At 39.5% G+C, this 20,967-nt stretch overlaps 1 protein-coding gene across 1 annotated transcript in view; it reads right to left on the minus strand.

Annotated features, from left to right (window-relative positions):
* ACTL6A (actin-like 6A) overlaps nt 1-19,552 on the minus strand; it is a 50,408-nt gene extending 30,856 nt beyond the window's left edge. Inside the window, exons 1-4 of the mRNA XM_009895330.1 lie at nt 19,372-19,552; nt 18,099-18,196; nt 15,156-15,252; nt 13,782-13,922 (exon numbers count right to left, since the gene is read on the minus strand). Of these exons, the coding sequence (XP_009893632.1) occupies nt 13,782-13,922; nt 15,156-15,252; nt 18,099-18,196; nt 19,372-19,552 (517 nt within the window). The remainder of the gene's footprint in view (nt 1-13,781; nt 13,923-15,155; nt 15,253-18,098; nt 18,197-19,371) is intronic.
* Nucleotides 19,553-20,967: the final 1,415 nt, after the last annotated feature.

Here is a 20,967-nt window from a genome sequence, read left to right on the forward strand (position 1 = left end):
GGAAAGAGATGCGTAAGGCAGTTCCTATAGCCTATCCTTACATGCCTAACATAGGTTAGGCATGTAAGTGATTACACTCCTTGCTGTCTATCTATATAGGATGAAGACAATTTTTCCTGGGCTATTGACAGAATAAATACAGAGGACGGTTCTTTGAGAAAATAATTGAGAATCCACAAGTATGGCTTCTGCTCTGAAGCACCTCTAGAGGAGCCTGACAGTATTCACTGATTATGTAGGAGACTTAGTTAAATTAACTGTGTACCTTAAGCCCCTGAGTTTGGTATTAAACTTAGGCAGTGGTAAAAACCCAGTCCCTGTAGGGTCACTGCAAAGGCAACTTTGTACCTAGGACTATAAGCCTAATATTGATAATGTTCTTTCCTTGTATGCCATCACCTTGGGAAACTTCCATTTTCCCCTCAGACTTCTCCTTCTGTTCTTTATATGACATTCAGATCTCATGTGCAGAGGCTGCATAGTTTGTCTAAATGACAAAGAAAGTCAATGGAAGAGCATACCTTAGATCTATGCATTGCATTTTTATCTGAATCTAAGGTCAGACAGACTCAAGGACTTCCCTCTTCTATGTTCCTTCTTCAAGATGGGAGGTTACTTCTCTAATCAGCATTGGCTTTTGTAAAAGTCCCTGGCAAAATCATAAACAGTACTGTTTAGTTCAACAAGATCTCTGAAAAACAAAAAAGTTCATAATCAAAAGAAGAGCAATAGGTTTTTGTGTCATATCTGATTTAATAAGAAAGCAGTATTTACTTGAAAAGGAATGTAAGTAAAATCTAGCTTTTCATTAAAATGGATGAAAAGTTTTTAACTCAAAAAGGATTAATTTTTTTTATTTATGGTTAAAATACTTTTTTTTTTTTCAAATACCGTTGCTGAAAGTTTTGTATCCAAGGCCCAGCTTCGGAAGATCTGTTGAATTCCCTATCCCTTGCATCTGACTTGCAGCACTATTAACGCTTTTCATGTTTCTCTGTTGCACTTGTCTTGTTTAATACAAGACAAGAAGCCATGTGGGTGACAGCTCTATACCAACAAATCTTTACAGACAGATGCTACAATTTGATCCTGATACTCACTGTCTGTTTTACTTACTGCTGCAACTAGGACTTAAAAATATAAGCCCCGTCTTTTTTTTCCTGTATATCTCTCCATAAAAAAGCCTCTTCTGATTTAATGTAATATTAATAGGAAACTATTTTTAACCTAAATGAAGCAGGTTTATTTATTATGACATTAATATGTTTCATGGTGCAAGAAAGGCTTTCTTCCTTTTGGCTGACATTCATCACCAGTTCTTGCATAAGCATTCACCATACCTAAATAAAGTAGTAAGAAGAAACTTCGTCCACCTATTAAGTGGCCCTTTAGGCAGAGAACATCAAATTTAGCTGATAAAGTCATCAGGAAGTATGTGCAATATTTAAAATCAGGTTGACAATATAAATACTGCTGCAGAAGAAAAAAAATGGCAGTTTGCCTCGGAAATGGTGTTATAAATTTCAGGTTGGTCCTATGACAGAACTGAGGACACTCATTGGTTAGAGCTTTTACCACTATATGATCAATGTTAGATTTAGGAGTTATGGGAGGGAGTCTGGAAAGGAATTTTGTGTGCTGCATGCCATAAAACTATTCTGAAACCCTGTTGCTAGACTGACTCTCCAAAATGGCTTCGTGAAAGGCCAATTACTGGACTTCTATGCCTGGACAGAAAATATTATGTAATATATGTTAAGAAACAATTTCACAGTAGCTGAAGAATGAAGTAGGAATATGTTAATTCTTTTCTGTAGTTTTGCTTGATTTGTTTGATGTGATGTTCAGTTCTTGTATGAACAGATCCTATTTCATTGTCAGTTTTGGTCGTAAGGTCAGACCGTCTGTGGTCCTACAGTACTGCGTAATACAGAGGAGAGAGAAATAATTTCAGTTAAAATAAAAAATAGAAACACTGAGCAGACATACCCTCAGCTAGAAAATTAGGAAATGAAATCCCTCATACTTAGCATGGAATAGGAAAGTCGTAGTGGGTATATTCCTCTGAAACTGAAAAATTAGGAATTGAGCAAGGAAACATGTTTATGCAGTACGGTAATTCAGTCTTGGAGATGAGAAAAGAATGAAGCCATTTTTTGATTTAGAAATCTAAGTATTATTTTCTTGCATATGTAAATAGGGGTAAATATGTATAGAAAAAAATTGGACCATCCTAGGGGAAAATCTCAAGGGAAATAGCACAAGAATAAACAAAGAAATGGCTTAAACATATAAAGGAGTTGTTAAGTGAACCACTCAAACATCTGTAAAAAGTGAGCAAAGTGGTAGCAAAGACAGCTAAAGGGAAACGCATTTTAAAATTCTAGCAAGTAGACTTTAACTTCTAAATATAACTACCATAATAAATGACTTTGGAAAGTTATACATAAAGACACAAAATATTCTCAACCCTGTGGTTGAGAAATGTCACGAATTCAATGGAAAAATACACTAACACTGTGGACGCGTGTTTTGTGGAGAGAAAATTTCTGTTTCCCTGATACATTTTCATAAACAATGAATTAATCCAAGCCCTTAAAATGCGTGCAATCTCTGTCTGTGTTGCCACTAAACTCTTCTATTGCCAAAGAAAATACACACATATAAATCCACTCATTGCACCATTGTTAAGCTTTACTATTCTTTTCAGTCTTTTTTTGATGTACTTTTTGACTGTGAGGAGAGAATAAGCAATCGTAGTTACAAACACGTTCTTCTCTAGGCAAAACTCGGTGAGCAGCATGCTTCCACATCCCTGGGCCCACTACTGTGTCAGCCCCTTATTTCTGGTGCCAGCAATTCCTCTGGACTTGTCTGATGTGGGTGCTCCTACGCAGTAGCTTATAACAAGCCTTTCGGCTGCATTTAGACAGACCCTTTAAATGTCCTTCTTTGACGTCAGCTCAGCTTTGGGGACTAGTTGGTATTTTTCATGTGACTGATAACAGGAGGTTTCCTGATATAGCCTTTCAAAGGAATGGGCAAAAGAAGCGCGGCGTGATTCTGTAGGAGACATCATCTTTGATACTTGAAAGGAACCTTTTCATCTTGGGCTTTGAGAGGCTGTGCGCCCAACATGCTAAGGAGATTTAGAACATCTTTGTTTAGATTTTTTGCCTCAGGAGACTATTGTCTGGTAGTTAAGAATGAACAAAATCCAAGGTAAATCCTAAGTGTTTAATTGTTCATGGAGAAAAAAATGTTTCACGTGAATTTCACCCACGTGCATGAGATTCCAGGTGTTCAAGGTGTCAGTTGTGTTTAGGGAGAAAAAGGGAAACTGTTAATAAGGGGATATTCCTGAATGAAAATATCACACACCATTTCTTCAGAAATTGGTATTCCTGGTTAGATCACTGTATTGATACTTGTCATTTGCGTAAGCAACTGTTACGACTTGTATGCACGTACAAAACAAGGTGTATTGTACTGCATATAAAATTTATATTCGGTGCAAAAATAAGAAGGAAGTGGGACGCCTCATACAAAGGTTAGGATGTAGATTAACAGTTTGGTAGCTGTGACCCGCATATCAGATGAATGTTTAGCCTCAGTTATCAGTATAGTAGATTAGAGCAGTGATAATTCTATCATACAAATTATGATGATACAATAGAAATTACAGCTGCTGGCATGGGAGCAAAGCTTACTGGTAAGACAAATTTAGGTGATGCAGATAATTTCCAGAATGCTGAAGAAACTGCAGTAATTGTAGTGAGTTGGTTTTTTGTTTTGATTTCTTTGGGTTCTTTGGGAAGTTGGGTTTTGGGGTTTTTTTTGTTTGTTTGTTTCGTTTTGTTTTGTTTTTTCTTTTTTCTGTGACTGGAAAATAGCAAGTGTGGACCTATTTTGGAATAAATTACAAAACTGTTTTATCAAAGGTAGATCATAATGCTCAATATATTTCAACATGATAATTGTTTTTTTAGGAGTAATAAAAGTGAGCTTAATTCACTTCAAGGCCAGTAACTGATATCCCACAGGAAATTGTTCTTGAATTTGGGAATGACAGTGGTGAACACAAGAACTGCGAGCTGGCTAAAGTGCTGATTAAAAATAATACTCAAAAGAAAGTGATAAGGTTGGAGAAATGTTACTAGTGGTGTTTCTCTGGGGTTAGTCTTAGAACCTGTTGTATTTAATATATTTACCAGTGTGTTGAGGTGAAATTTCTAGGTAGGACAAAGTCGGGAAGCACTGCCAGTGCTGAGGAAGACTGGGTTGTTGTTCAGAAAGAATTAGACTAACTTTTTACTAGCTTGCTGGTAATGTGATTTAAGTAAGTAGCTTACTGTACAAAGCCATATATTTTGGGTTCAATAATTTAATCTATAACCTGGGGGTTTATGAACTGGAAGTAACAGAGGTGTAAACAAATCTGAGTGTACTTATCAGTGGAAGGGTGAATATGATGACACAATGGAATATAATTATGGTAGAAAAGATAATGCAGTCCTGGAAGGTAAGAGTTTTTTAACAGAGAGAAGGAAATATTGGTACCGTCTTACAAGGAGTGTTAATTCCTTTTGAGTATTTCTACAGTTGTGTTTAGCTGTTTTCAGAGAAATGATGTTAAACTGTGGGAGGTGCAAAGAAGAGCTACAGGATGAGCAAGGGAATGAAGCTCCATCTTCTGAAAGTAAATTAGAAATGCCTCATATACTCAACCAAATGGAGGTTTCTAGGGTGATGAATCATTAAATATACCAGGAGCAAATATTGATAAATGGATAGGTTCGGTGTCCATGATCACTTAGTCCTTAGCCTTTCTGCTGAGATCACTGCTGCCAGTTGCTGCCTGTTCACTAATTTTCTTTTGTGATGTGGATAGTTGAGCGGTGTTAATTCCAAAAGTCCACAAAACGTTTGCATGTGACACTGACAAGAGAATTGCCAGTAAGACTGTATTTTTATTAGTACTGTAAAAAGTATTCAGCAGCTTTACAAAATGCATGCCATTTTTCAAATCTTGGCTGCAGATTACTCACAAAAGAAAGAGCTATTCTTTATTCAAGATCTTACTGAACTTCCTCCTGCTTGGTCTTTTGAACTCAGCTCTGGTAGTGTCATTCCCTTACCCTCGCCTAATGAGCCAGCTCACCGTGATGACAGCTGCTGCTGTCTGGGTTTGACTTTCGAGAGCTCCGTAAGTGCGAAGTGTGATGACATCATGCTCCCTAGGGTGTCAGTTATTAGCTGCTAAAAATAGTTACAGGCAAACACAGAATAGAAAAATCAAATGTCTGTTTAAACCGCTGGTGAACGGGAAGGTAAAGAGATAGAGCTCAGCTGAGGGGCTTTTTATTTAAATGCAAGGGCAGCAATGTTGGACTCCAGTCCTGGCAAATGTTGCAGATGATGCTGTAGGACTCGTCAGCTGGGAGAGCCCACAGAGACAAGTTCACCCTGGTGCAATTCCAAAACTGTCATGGTAAGTGAGCTTTTTGTTTTTATTTCCCACTGGTTAGGGTATCTGATCTGAGTAATCTGTGTTTTGCAGTTCTTAATGTAAGTGCAGCTATGGGATTCACAGCACAAGAATGATGTCAGTGTTACTGCCAGTATAATCACTGTTCTATTCAAAAATAAAACACAAAGCAATATTCATATTGTAAAATGAAGCGTTCAAAGGTTAAGAAATAATGTACAGTAAAAACTATATGGAGGCGTAAATGGTGCCTCCAGCCTCTGAGTTCAAGAAAGTATCCTGCTCAGCGTGTGTTTTGGGGCTATTTGGTTTAAGTTCTTTTGACACCACTTACGACCTTTAGGCCTTGATTACAGACCTATGAGCTAAGAAGGGCTTGGAGACAGAGGTCACATTTTCAGGCCTTAACTTAATTCTGTTTTTGTAATGTAGAGCTCTGTTTAATGTTTCTGTGGTACTAGCAAGGTGTTTCAGATAGTAAGCTGCTCCAAATTAAAGCTGATCTAATAAAGAAAACACATATAAACACAGAAGAAATATAACGTCAAAGTTAAGATTAACATAGGACTGGGCATCTCACAACCTTTAAAAATCTCATCCTGGGTTTTTTTATACTAGTTAGGCTGTGGACAGAAATGTTCAACTAGGCTTATGAGTGCTGTTAGAAGATTTTCTAACACGTGCTACTTGTAACAGTCTTTTCTACACTTCTTAATTTACTGTCTAAGGGCAGGCAGGGGTAGAAATGTGAAGCTGCGACTCTTCCAGACAAACGCCAGAGATTCTCATTCCAAGTTACACATGCTAACCTGTGGGCCTGAAACTCCCTTGGTCACGGTATAATCTTTTTCTCACCCGTTTGGAAGTCACCTGCAACAGCTTCATGGTGATTCGAAAACATCAGAAATCACTTGTAACTAGCACTGGTCCCCTTATCAGGTTGTTCTCCCTCCAGCTTTTGCACCCTGGCTCCAAACTGCCTGGTCTTCTGCTTGCAGCCAGTACGCAAGCTAAAAACACGAGTCTGCTGATCCTACAGAGCCTGACTCACGTCTCTGTCAACCTCTTGCAGCAGCCTTCCCCAGAGGGAATGAAGAGCTTGATGGATATTGTACTGCAGGTTATCAGAGCGCGTGCTAATGAAGCAACAGATCCATTACAGTATTTATACATTCTGCAAGATCCAATTACAGGAACTTCGTGAAGTATAAAGTAGTTTGATTTTACCCTGTGTTCATCCTGTAAAAGATGATGTCTCTAAAAGATATTCCCATCATATCATTATTTCCTTGTGCTGATTCATCTATGTTCAAGACTGTTTAGAGCCAAGATTTGATTCTGCCTTGTTGCTGATAATGTTTTTTGTAAATCTGTTTGATAATTGTCATGGATGAAACTGAAGAATCCCTGGGTCTTTTGCTTGCGGGGTGTGACATGTAAAGTAGAGGTTTTTCTTGCAGATCAGAAGGCAGGCATTGACGCAGGAATTATTGTGTGAAATTACATTGTCTCTGTTATGTAGGAATTCAGACAGTGATTGTGATAGTCCCTTTTGTCCTTTAAAAATGAGAATTTATGACTCAAAAGGTGCTCCTCTGTCAGTCACAAAATTTCTACTGTTATACTGGATCTTATTGTTAATGGTATAATATCCTGTCCTGTTAGTTGCAAGTGTGGTGTTTTGAATGCAAACTGATTTACAGTCATTTTCTTCAGTCTGCAAAACAGACACACACACAAAAAAAAAAATGATGGAGGAAATTCTATATTCAGTGGTGGTGGCCAGAAGGGCAAAATATAATATAATAAAAAAACCTTATTGAAGAATTTTTCCTCTTTGCATGGGTTTGTGAGATTTATTCTTTTTTAGGAAGAGGACTATTTTTAGGACTATTTTTAAAACCACCTGAAGGAGTAACATCTGAAAGAGAATGATAAATAAGAAATAGAAATACAGGGAAGTTTTTACAACATAAAATGCATACAGTTTTTAGCAGGTGGCCAACTTCTTGTTTAGAAAGGTTTCCTGCTGCATTACATTTTCCTTGCTGTATCCCCCCAGAAGGCTGAACGTTGCTATCTCCTGCAGACAATGCAGCAGCGCCTTTATTTTGTACTAGCGAATGATTTTTCCATTCACAAGCTGTTTCAGTATTCCAGAGAATCTCACTGCGCTAGCATGCATTTATCTGAGTTTAAAGCAATTTATTCATAAAAAGATCATTCTTGGTTTGGGGGATACTGTCAGGGATAAAGGCACATGCAGTAGCACAAACTGGGATCTTCTGGCAGACTTTTTGTCTGCTTAACGCTTTCACTGATGGCCTTGACACTGATTACAATGCCAAAAGAGTAACATATCCTCTACAAAATATAATTTCCTGTTGGAATGCTGGCAAAGTAGTGCTGATGAGGCATACACTTATTGCGTCATCTATAGGTGATGGCTCTATCTTGCATGTTCCGTTTTCAAGGTTAAACAAAGAAGTGTAAAAAATACTCTCAGTGAGAGGTAAAACTACATAAGCCTTAGGTATGACTTTAGCTGAACATTCAAACCTTTGTGCTATGCTTTTTGTGTGCAATTTGACCTTCTGTGTATGGAAATTATCTCACTTTAAATAGAAGCAATGTAGAAAACTGAACTATGTACATGAGTGTGAATGGATCTGCCTGATTTTTGTAGAAAATCTAAGGATGGTGGACAAAAATAATCAATAAAGTTAGGGTAAAAGTTTTTGTAAAACACCTGTGGAAGTACATATGGGGATATTTACATATCCCAAGCTAGATCACACTGAAATGATGGACAATTCAACAACATATATACCTGGAATGTATTTAGATCCAATAGCAGGAAACTGAGTGCAGATAGAGTCAGACTGGAAATGAAGCATATGTGTCTATTAGTGTGGGTCATTAAACATTAGCATATCAAGAAACGTGGTATTTCACATGCACAGTAAATTGCGGGTTTATCTACAGTTAATTGAGGGTTTGTCTATGTAAGACTACACACATGTAATCCGAATTAACATCGACAAGTTAACGATCTGATGTAGGAACTACTTAGGGAATACTGTTGACTCTGTTGCTGTAAAATGTCAGACTAAAAGATTAGAATAATCTCTCTGGCTGGAAAATACATGAGTCTATCACAATAACTCTGTCCTGCATGTGCACAGCAGACAGAGAACAAGAAAAGGTTTTCATTCTGCCGCATAAGAAGATATTAATGGCACTGTCTCACCAACAGTTTTCACAAAATTAGATAGTTAGATGGTGTCAAATATTGTCTTATCACCAAGACTACTTGCCATAAAATTTCTGACATCAGAAGAGGGACATCTACATTAAAGTGAAATCTGAAGACTGTCTAATATGTAGGTTTGTGAGATGGAGTCCTTATCCACAGAAATAGTGTTGTCAGCAGTGCTGTTTGTTTGAATTAAAGCTGCAGATTGGATCTAGTCGTTGATGCTGATCTCAACTTTTATGTAGGACATAAATTGAATACATTACATTTTCTAACACACCAGGCCAGCATTCTCTGACGCAGATACCAAAGCTGAAGTAAATGGGAGCAGGCAGCGTTTTCCAGCCTGAGGTGTCAGGCCATTAGAAATTTCAGGTGCCTGAATGTAAATGTAGTATAGATATCCAAGTTGAAAGATGTCTTGAAAATATATCCAAAGATATATATTATTCTGACAGCACTCTGGAATCAGCTATTACTTCTGACTGTGTGCCAACCCAGCGAAGGAGTCTTTTGATGTATTTCAAGAAATATGTAAGTTCAGTGTCCTGTAACTGCATCCATAACCACCAACCTCTCAGCAAAAAAAACTTGAGAAGGCTGTTTTTTGTTTTTTAATCTTTAACGTTGCACTCTTGTGCCTTCCTTCCTCTCTAAGCTTCCTTTTTGTGAAGATGAAACCTGTGATGCAGTGTTTGCCTATAGGCCTCCTTTTTCCTGTGAACATAGAGAACCCTGAAGAATAAATAAACTTTTTAAGTTGCTGATCCTGCACGTTTGCAAATTCATTGGGGGATTTGGCTCACATGTAAGGACACAAGGATCAGCTCCCAGGGAATAAATGTCAAAAAACATGAAAAGAAAACCCTTAGTAGGCACTGGGACTATAAGAACAAAGAGTGCTTCCAAACTGCAGTAGTGAAAACCACTGGGAAATGTGGAATAGTCTGACAGAAGCAATAAGAATGATGGTTCTGAGTCACGCACTGAATCAGAAAAAAAAGAAAAAGAAGGGGAAAAAAAAGGGGGGGGCTTGATCCAAGTGAATTAAAGCCACTTATATTCCTGGAAATTAATTATTTCCTTTTTATCAAAAAGGAAAAGAGACAAAGAGGTTAAGAATGTAATTACATGTTGCAGAAAGAATTATATGGCAATTTCTGTCTCCCAGGCTTATGTTCAGGGTACTAACCAAAATTCTGACACACTGACAGAGTTTCTGTAGTGTCTCAGCAGCGTTGCCTGCGCTGCCTATTTACTTTTCAGTACTTCCTCTTGGAGGCTTTCTTTTAGTCTATGTTCTCAGCAGGCTTTTAGAGGAAGCTCTGGGTATTATTTTGTGTCCAGAATAAACAGAAAGCACAGAACTGTCTTCTGTGCATAAGCTCTCTCCTTCCCTTGTGAATTTACAAATACTGTAGGAAAACAAAATGATCACAGAAATAGTGTTTTGCTAAACGATCACTCAAAACTAGTGCTGAGGGCTTGGTTCCTTGCTTTGTCAATGAGTTCAAGTGTATCAGGTACATAATTCACTATTTATGTCGTGAAGGCCTTTAAGGAAGTGCTGAAGCCTATCATCTCCCTTCTTTCCTAGTTTAGGCTGAGAATATTTTCATTCCATTCATCTCTGCTTAGATGCAGAGTATCTGAAGACTGTTGCAGAGTATCTGTTTTCAATGCACACTGATGTTTTGCCAGTCATATGTCATGCGGGAACATTCTCCCACTGGTATGAACAATATGACCAGGAAAGAAAGTGAACAGTAACTGCATTATGTCCTGCAGAAGATGGATAGAAGTTAGAGCGAATATGTTTTTGTGCACTGTGTTTCAGCGCCTTGCTCATCAGTTGCACAACGCTGCTAAATTTGTTTCCTTGCGTTTACAAATGAAATTAAATCAAGGTTGTAAACTAGAAAATTGTATTCATATGCTTTGTAGGTTGATGATGACAGACATACTGTAAAATACTAAAAAAGAGATCAGCTGCAATTAGTCTATAAAGAACCTAATCACCAATATGAATTCGACAAGCAAGATTTCAGATAGTTAACTTCATTCTGTCCTACGTACTCACTAAGAACGTCTTTTTGTGTTGATTTTATTGGTGGATGGAAGTTGGTTGGAAATAATGATATTAAGGTTCAGTTATTCATGAAACTGTACCATTTAATAACAAAAATCCATTTGCTTATGAATGCATTTAGGTTGCTGCACCAAACATACCCAGACTCCTATCCTCCAGTCATTGAAGAGGGTCTCTGTCATTCTTAATTGGTTGAAGAGTAGGAAAGGACCAGGGCAATTTCCTACACACTTTTTTCTGGCTCTTCTAGTGTGATGCCCTGAAGTAGATGAGATGCTCCTACCTCACAGAGACTACTGGGTTAAATTAACCAGGATATAATTAAGAGTACAAAAACAACCCCAAAAGTTTTATGGGGTTGCAAGCAGCAATCTCATTATCCCAAAGAAAGTTTATTTCTCGCTGCTTCCCTTGAGAGAAGAGTTAAAAATTGCCCTGTTATGGGATGAGGACTGCTCAACAGATAGCCAGAAAAAGCAATCTGAGAACTAGCATGGCCAGCTGGAGCCTGGCCAGTGTGACTGTGACTGGTGATCCCCTGAAACAAAACTGTGCAGCAGAGGCTGCTGCCCACTGCCGCTGCAGAAAGCGTCCCCCAGCAGGTGCCACCTCGAAAAGCCAGTGTTAGCCTGACCCGCGAGAGTGGAAGATGAAGCAAGGTGAATGGGAATGAAAGAAAAACAGGAAGGGGAACAGTGGGAAAAGGAATTAGTCTTTGTTTTGTGTGCTGGAAAGATCAAACCGCATTGCACTGTTGTAGTGTTTTGATGTACATTTTGTCTTAGGACCTGGCTCTCCTTATGCCAATTTAAGTCATCAAGTTTAATACACAGTGATGCAAATAAGCATCAGCCTTTTGCTTCTCTACTCATACAGACAAACATTTATGTTGGATGCTTGCTTTTTAGTGCAGTAGTGAACCAACAACGCTAAAACGCCATTTGTTTTGCTGTGTCAGGGGAAGCAGCTATCACTGTAGCCACATCACTAAATCACATTACAACCCTTGGTCTAATGACATTTGTATAGATCTCCAGCTCTCTACTGTTTATCACTAATCAGAGTAGTCTGAAGATAATCATGCAGGGATGTTACCCCATTTGATGTTCTTTCCCTCTACCTTAGCTAATAATTTCTACAATGCACACATAAGCCAGCATATCCTGACTTCCCCAATTCCTTTTGCTACCTTTGTTTTTCTTTCTTTTAGCAGAAATAATTGAGAGATCAATGAGGTTACTGTGCCAGGTCTATTGCTCAACTCCCTAGTTTCATGTTGTGGTAGGATGTAGCAGGAAACTTGAAGAAATCCAAAGAACAGCCAAATCTCTTCTTTTGTTCACTCTCAGAGGCCTACCTTGCCTGTGTAACAGGGATGATTTAGCATTAAAAGATTAAATATATTTTTTATTACAGTATGTCTCATCCCAATGGAGACAATGTTAGGGTTCATATTAGCACTACTGGGTGCTTTTGTTTTCTCTTTCTGTTTTAGCAATGCAAAAAAAAAAAAAAATTCTCTTCCCTGTTACAGGTGCTTGAAACTGCAATGAATTTCATGAAGTGAATGGAATTGTTTGCGATTCTAATCAAGGGAGCTGCAGAATTTGACCAGCCGTCTTAAAACCATTGTATTTATTTTTAAGATTCAAAATGTTATATTGATAACTTCAACAATTGTAGGGACTATCCTGTTATATTGACCTTGATAATGTTATTAAACATAGTAAATACAACGTTTCTTTGCTAAAATGGAAAGATGAGATGCTCAGTCACTTAGAGCTTCATATGGTAATCATCAGGAAAACAGCTCCTTTTTAAAATGTAGCTGTCAAACTGACAGGTTGCAAAAGAAGCAGAATTCCAGCTATTCAGTAGTTATAAAAGATCAAGGTGATCCAGTTGAATCAGACCATCAAAGAGGGAGACTTGAATTTGTTGAATTCAAATCTTTTTTTTCTTCTGTTTGCTGACTTAGGCTGGTCACAGCCACAGGTTCATAAGAAATCCGTAATAAACTTTTGAGCAGTTACTTATTCCAAGATGGCACTGAACATCAAACAGCTGTCAATTATAAGGCGGCAGAGACTTGAATAAAAATGCAACTGCCTTTTTTGAGAAATGCTTTGGGTTGATTACAACCACTTTGACATAAGATGCAATTCTTTGCAAGCGCAGATAGCAACTGATTCTGGCAATTTCCTTATGGGAATTTTTCCAGGGTATGTGATGTCAGCAAATGTCTGAAAATAAGCTGTGGATGCACTACGAGGATCATTTAGAAGTCTTTTGTGAACAAGACATTCTGTGTCTGTTATAGTTTAGACAAGATTGTATAACTTTATTGATTCCTGACCCTTTGTCCCTGTCTGTCGCTCAGCCTCCACCACTCTAAACCAGCCTTTTCTTTGGAGCTGTGCAAACCTTGGGGTTTTTTCACACACTTGTTAATGTATTTGCCAAGATAGTTGGGACTTCTTTGCAAAGGTGCTACTGCTCTGCTGATTGACATTCAGCACGGGCAGGCAGAGCAGGCCAAGGAAAGAAGCAAGAAGCCAGAAAGGAACAAAACCCTCCAATTTTTGAGTTCTTATTCCACATGTCTTTGAATCAGGAGCTCTGGGCCCTTCCCAGCTCTTGAAGGAATGCCAGTTCAGTACAGTGAGTGAATAAGGTGTGTGCGGGGGCGACTGCTTCTCTGTCAGTGTGAGAAGCTTTATTTTAAAAAGTGCCTATTTTTTTGCCAGCATTACAGAGGTTTGAATGGTTTGGAGGCGCTGGTAATGGTTTAGGGAGGCTTTCTTGTTTATGGCCTGTTGCCCAGTCAAATCCAGCCCAGGTCATTAGTGACTAGAAATTGTTACCATGTTAACACAGTCTGATGGATGATGTGAACTGTGCCTGGGTCCAGTTTCTAGCAGAAAAAGCATCACAGAAAACAGTATTGCCGTTGTCCCTAACTGACTCTCTCGCAAGCAAAGGGGGCCGGAGCTGTGCCAGCGGGTTCATTCGGGGCAGAGCTGAGCTGAGGCGTGCAGCTGAGCGCTGGTGTAGCAAGCTTCCTCCGCTGCCGCACATCCTTCCCGTCTCTGCAAAGAGAGAACATTAGCCCGCGAAGCTGTCAAGCTGATGCTTTCCCCAGCGTTGAAATGACAACGCAGGGAAAACAGGCAAGCAAAATGAACAAAAATAAGGAGCACCTTGGCTAAGGAGCACTGATACCTTCTGGTAAAAGGTACACGGAAAAGCATGAATGGTTTCATTCAGAGTTTTGGACCAAAGCCCTGCGTATATGAGGAAAATCATTAACACACCATTAGCAGTCATGCGTTAAAATGGAAATTACTTCTTTATTGTAATCTCTAATTTTATTTTATAATGTTTTCACTTTCTTTTTTGCATTTTGCTTCTTTGGACCCTCGTACTGGTCATTTTCACTTTGCTTGTATTTAATTTCACTCCTTTGTTTGCCTATTTGTTCTTCCATCTGAAAAGCTTTCATGTTGGGTAACTTGCTCTGCAGCAAGGGTAGAAGGGAGGCAGGTGGGCAGGCAAGTTGAATTCTGGTTTTGGCTCTGCCACCGGTTGCTTGGCAAGCTGTTTACACCACTCTGTGCCTTACTTTCCCACAGAAAGGGACTCACAGTCGAAGAACAGTTTAAAATCAAAAAAGAGCTGTGCATCTACTACTGCTATTTACTGAAGGAAAACACAAATGAAACCAAGTCTTTTACTCCCTGTGCTCCTTAAAAGTGCATATGAGTTCATTAAGCCCAGTGAGCCTCTGTTCTTCATTTTCCTTTCCTGATTTAGGTCTAGATGTTGAGTCATCATCGATGTACACATCCAAACCAGACATCTTAGCCTTCAAATTGTAAAAAATCCAAAACATTCTAGATTCTTCAGCCCATTTAACAGATGTGATATGCAAGTAGCAAATCCTAGTAACTAGTGAAACACAGTTACAGTGCAGATCTGAACTGACACTGCAGAGAGTATATACTGCTGTCTCCCTAAACTTCAATATTCTCTCTATTCCCTTCCCTGCAATTTAATTTGGATAATGTGTCCACCAACAGGGCACAGTAGTTTAAGGGCACAGTTGCTGTATAATTTTATATTACATACAGTCTTTTAAAACTGTTGCAGATAAGAATAGAAATAGTGTTGTTTCTCTGCCTAGGCCACGGTGCCCCATTTCCAGTATCATTAATTCACTATAACTGAAACCCTTTTCCCTCAGGAATGGCTGGGATCATAGCAACAATGTTGATGCAGAGGCAGGTTAAGAGCCAGCGGCAGCAGCATGCCGAAAAGCTTACTGACAATGGTCTCTGTCTCTCTGTAGACCTGGAAACCCAGCCTCTTGCACCAGATTTCCTCATTCATGTCCATAAAATTCTTCAGGTACCAAAAATTCTGTAAGTTAAATGGCAAAACTTAAAAATTGCAAGCTTGAGTAATGCTCCTGACAGCTCAGTGTCAGCTCAGACTCAAAGTTCAGAGGAACGTGAAATATATCTGCAGTTTGTCTAATATGCAACACTTGAATATAGTGAAAAGTTCTTGCTCCAAAAAAAATTTCTTTCCTGGAGGTTAGCTTCGATTCCAAAGCTGAAGAATAAATAGCCTTTGCCATCTTTACTGTAAGGCAACTGCAACTCACTGAGTTAAATGTTTAATTCATGTACTGATCTTCACCAAAGCATTTGCCAGTGTGACACCTGATAGCGTGGCATTCTGCAGTCTGCAGTTAGCAATGCTGCACTGTGTTCAGTGGGACAGTATTGTATCTATATACAGTGGGGTTTGGCTGTGTAAATGCCTTCATTTGTTGGTGGCGCTATGCGAATACATATACTTATTATTCCTAAGTTACAGGGTAGCAGTGGGATGCAAGAATCTTCCATTAAAAATGTGAAGAGTAGTTTGATTTTGTTGTGAATGGAAACCAGCTTATATTTGTAAGGATTTCTAAAGCTAATAATGGACATGGTCGTGCTTCTTCAGTTGGCTTCCCATCTTGTTCCATAAAACGGCCAAACAATCTCTGAACAGACAGAACAAAAGAATTCATCTTTAATACTTCTTTCTTCCTAATTCTACACTCTTTTACTACCCATGTCAGTTACTGAATGCTTTTTTAACCTTTTATGACTATTGACATATTCTCTTTTGTCTCCGCTCATCCCACTATATACCTGGAACACAACTTTAATGTACATTACGCTATTCATTTGTTGAAGAAGTAACTGAAAACTCACAAAAAGTGATCACTTGCTGTTCTGTGTGCAGCCAACTAGTCCTTGTTTGCTCACTGTTGCACACACGGTAAAGTTCTTGGGGTTTAGGCTTAGGTTAGGTATACAGTAAAGTAATTGTAATTTCCAAAGCAGGATCTAGAAAATACCATTCATAATAGTTAAGGGAAGAGCTGTTTGGCTGAAAAGGGTTGGGAGGTTTTTCAAACCGAGAGTTAAAAAGGGATCTTCATTGTTTCTGCCCCTCCCATCTGCTGTTCTCTGCAGCTGAAAATGGGGCAGAAAGCCAACATCATGACATTTGAGCAGACAGCAGTTTATGGAAGTGTCTATTACAATTCCACACCCACACCCTCGGTAGAAAGGAGCCTTCTCCCTGGCCATTTCAAGCAAACTTGCTGCCAGAGGGTTACAGCTGATGTGAGGCTTCATCCCCTGAGCCTGGGATTTGTAGGCAGACTCTTAAATTTTTCTATGTAGGTTTTAAATACAGATTCCCCTTCCTCTGCTTGCCTACTGCTCTCCTCCAGAAGGAATCAAAAGAATTTCCAAAACACGCTGTAGAGTTTTCTCAGCCCTCGTGTGCCATTAGTACAAGTGGGTTGGACTGCGGCATCAGAGAAAGTGCAGAAGCACGGTGATTAATATGAGCATTGTCTTTTGCCTCACTTAGTGATCATAAACATTGGTGAAATACCTCGCAAATTACTGTAGGCTACCCGCTACGGTAGGTGACCCGCTACTGGTCTCTCAGGATTGCAACTGGTCTTAGAAGGGAACAATATAGATCAAATGGCTTTTTCAGCCCGCTTGATTTTTGTTGCTGTTCTTTTATGATGAGCACTTTCAGCAGTTCCACGAGTATCCTTCATCATTTTCCCTGAAAGAAATATTAATATAAATTATTAATAAATACATGCATACATATAGGCCATATATAAAGCATCTGTGCATATACATCCACTCCCCTTTCTTCTATTTAAATAGTGTTCAGTGATTGTTCATTTCTCTTTAAAGGATGAGTCACCTGGCTCACTCTGGAGTCAGGAATCTAGACTCAAAACGGTAGCTGCACAACGATTCAGCTGTGTGGCTTGATCAGTTGTTTTACTGGACCTCAAAAAGTAACCGCACTCTGGGGCATCTTCTGTATCTTCAGTCTCCTAAATAACAAGAAAAATATTATTCCTGTTTCTCCTTACATTCTCTTTCCTTGATTTTTTATTTGAATTAAATATTAGAGAGTAAGCACGTGGATATAAAACGAACTGAATTATGCTGGATTGGCAGCCTTAGAAAGTGAAGTTCTCTGTTTCTTGGTAGCACAAGGACACTAGTAAAACACAGCAAGGATACTCCCCTCTGCCTGCCCAATTAAACAGTGATCGAAGACCAGAGCTGGTGGTGAGCAGCTAGAGCAGTCGCCATATGCATTCTTTCTTGGACTTCTAGTGAGACACGTACACCATGTGAACTAAACTGCCACCTTAGATGCATTTCATGTAGAGCATCAGCTGGCATGCGGAGAGATCAGTGCTCCTTGGTGCTGTGAAAGGTCACCCGTACGTAAGCAGAACCACCGACAGAATGACAAAAGATGATCTGTCATGCTTCAGTTGTGCGGCGGAGCAAGTGGAGGGTTCTTGAAATGAATGAATGTTAGACTTTGTTAGGAATAAAACCAAGAGCTTGAAGGTAAAGCAGTAAGACATTTGCTTTTATATTTAGCAATAAATTGAGGAAGGGATACCTGAAGGTGGATGCATTTTCCTGTCATGTGTAGAGAACATGAAGATAAAACGTGTAATGCTGCTTAACAGAGTGATTAAACTATATCAATAAATTAAGTGAACTTTTACGTCTCTGGCTCTTCGTAAGTCTTGAATAAAGAATGACATGAGATTGCTCACTTATTAGTAAGGGGTTAATCACCATTTTAATTCCTAGATCTGAAGAGAAAGATGGAAATGTAAGGGGAAAAAGATGTAGATTAGCATATCTCACCTGAATAGCTGCGTGGAGTGCAGCAGCAGAAGTGCTGTCAGACATAAACAAAGAATGAAGACAAAGCAAAAGGAGAGCGTACGTACTGCCGGAGCGGCCTGGTTTAACCAATGAAAAAGACAATGATGAAAGGAAACCGGTGTTGCCATTACAGAGGTGTTGCAAAAGTGGATTGCCACATTGATAAATTAATTCTGAAGTCTGAATGAGCAATTTATTTTTTCTTTTGTTTTCCTAAGGTCAGTCAAAGGGGCGGTGTGATTCAGTCACACCAGTGGAGGGGATTCCCTTTGGATCTTTGTCTCTTAGTTATCTGTGTTTGGGGTTTTTGGTGGGTTTTTGTTTTTTTTTTTTTTTTGCTTTAACTTGGCTCCTGAACAAACTTGATTACTTCATGTATATCCTGAAGTGTTTTGGGAAGAAATTAGATAATGGGCTGATGAAATGTGGGGGCTTTCTGGAACATGGAAAGTACCACGCTGACAATGAACTCTGTATTTCTCTGGAACCAAGAGAAGACATGCACAGCCTTTAGTGATATTTTTAGCCATTTAGATTATACATGTGCATGTCCATCTTTATGCCTTTTGGTCTCAGGCCCTGCCAAGACCGGGGGAGTTTTTTTAGAAAATGTCTCATTGCTTCCTAGTACCTGTTCAGTGTCCTAACACGCAGTGTTCCACAAAATTTTCACCAAAAAGGGTGTTTAGGGTGCTGCTGGAGCTATCTTGGCTGAGGTTTTCAGTTACAGCTGAATCAGCACAATCTCCAAACAGGTTGCCTTCCTCTGGAGATCTCTCCCTTTGGAGATGTTTCAGACTCATCGGGCAGGAATCCAAGCACCGGGGGCCTCCAGTAGCGTTTAATCTATCAGAAACCGAAGTTGCTGTGTTGGCTGTAGTAACTCATAATTCAAAGAGAACATGTTAGAGAAACTGATCTAGATATTGATTTTAAAACTCGTCTGGCGCGGTATCTCAACATTTCTCTTTCACTGCAGAACAAATTGATTCCTTATATAAATTCTAAAATAGTATGAAGCGTATTGCTGAACTGGCATGAGAATAGCTCCATTGGGGTAGCTCTGATTTTGCAGACTAGGGTTTGGCATATGAAACTGGTGATCAGAAGGAGAATTGGTTGTAAAATATTGCCAGGAGCAGGACTGGGGATTTCTGTTTCCTTAGGAATTCTTCGTATAATAAATGACTAAGCAGACTACACAATAGGTGAGATGAGTTTTATAAGGAGAGGCAATTTCTTTTATTTGTACTGGTTGGTTTAAGAAAAGATACTCCTCCTTGTGAACTCTGCTTTGCTGTTAGCCTTGGACCACCACCGCTGCACCAACGCCACTCCTGCAAGATGAGTTCCCCTGCTGAAAACCGTGTCCTGCGTGCTTCATTTTCCCAGTCTGCAACTGAAGAAACTTCCCTGTCTCTCATATGAGTCATGAGGATAAATTATGTAATTTTTATAAAATATCTTAATTTGCTCCACTGGAAGGACAAAGACCGATAATTTCATAATATGTGACTACCTAAATACCATCTGAACTTTTCTGGGGCTTTGCTTACTGCCTGTGATTTTCCAGAGCTCTTTCAAAACAGAAGATGAGAAATTATGCGCTCATTCTGGGACCATATCTTGTCAGTAATCGCTACTCAGAGATCTGAAGTCTGAAGTTAAGAAAAATGTAAGGGAGCAAGCATAGTTTAAGGGACAACTATCCTTGTGCCAATTTCTCCCTTTTATAAAAAGTTAAGCAACTTACACAGTGATACAGTGAGTCTGAGAAAAGGTTTTTTCCTCCTCAAGTATGGGCCAACAAAATCAGACCCATACCCTGTTGGTTTTTGCTTATGTGATCGCTCAGTAAATGCAAAGTAAACATATTGCTGAATGACATCTGTCCTTTGGATAAACAGAGGACAGATGTATTGCAGTGCAGGAAAGTACAACGTAGACTTTGCAACCAGGACAAAGCTATTAAAATAATAGGTTTGAGTGAGTTAAGGGAAGTGCATGAATGTTTTTTAAAACTGATTTAAGGTAAGCAATGAGCTGTTTCATTACAGTACGTACTGTATGTTCCAGTATGTACTACCATTAACACCAAGCCATTTATCAGTAATACACTAATAGCTCCAGGATTGCTTTACTCGCAGTAGTTATGATACTCACGTAAAATATTTTACAAAAACCTTGAGCCTTGGTGGTGCTGATGGCGCGGCAGAACCATGCTGAGAAGATGGATGATGCCAGTGTCCCATCTTTAGTGTTGGGAGTCCTGACCTGGGCTGCCCTATGTTGGCTGTGAAGGGGCAATGACTTCTACAGAGGTGTCCCTGCGGCACCAAGGTCAGTGGAGCAGGCGAGATTTGGAGAAGGTGTGGTCGGAACATCCCACAAATTAGCTATTCCGTATATTCTCAGGTCTCGTATCGGCTGTGATTGTGGTTTGGCAATGTGACCATAATTTGAGCATGGGACACAGAAGGGCAGAGCGCTTCGCGCTGAGACCGATACACACTTGGCAATCAGTCCCTGATGGTCCTTCTGCTTTCCACGTCGTGAGAAGGATGGGTGCACCAGTAAGGGATGCAGGATCGCAGCTTTGTGAGAACACAGGAGAACTGAGTATCCATTCACACTCATCACTTCTACCTTGTTACTGCTCTGCAGAGTTCCGTGGAGTTGTACTCATCAAAGGCAATCACTGCAGCCCGCTGGGCGCTCAGGGCCAGATACGACTTTTATTCGTCAGACCCACAGAGGCCAGTGCTGCCCGCAAGGAGGTTGTCTGAAAATGTGGCGTTTGGGGCTGGAGCCCGCCACCCTAAGCCCCGGCCGGGCCCTCGCCCTCCTC

Source organism: Charadrius vociferus, unplaced genomic scaffold (assembly GCF_000708025.1).
Source record: "Charadrius vociferus isolate BGI_N301 unplaced genomic scaffold, ASM70802v2 scaffold311, whole genome shotgun sequence".
In the NCBI taxonomy this organism is placed as follows: domain Eukaryota; kingdom Metazoa; phylum Chordata; class Aves; order Charadriiformes; family Charadriidae; genus Charadrius; species Charadrius vociferus.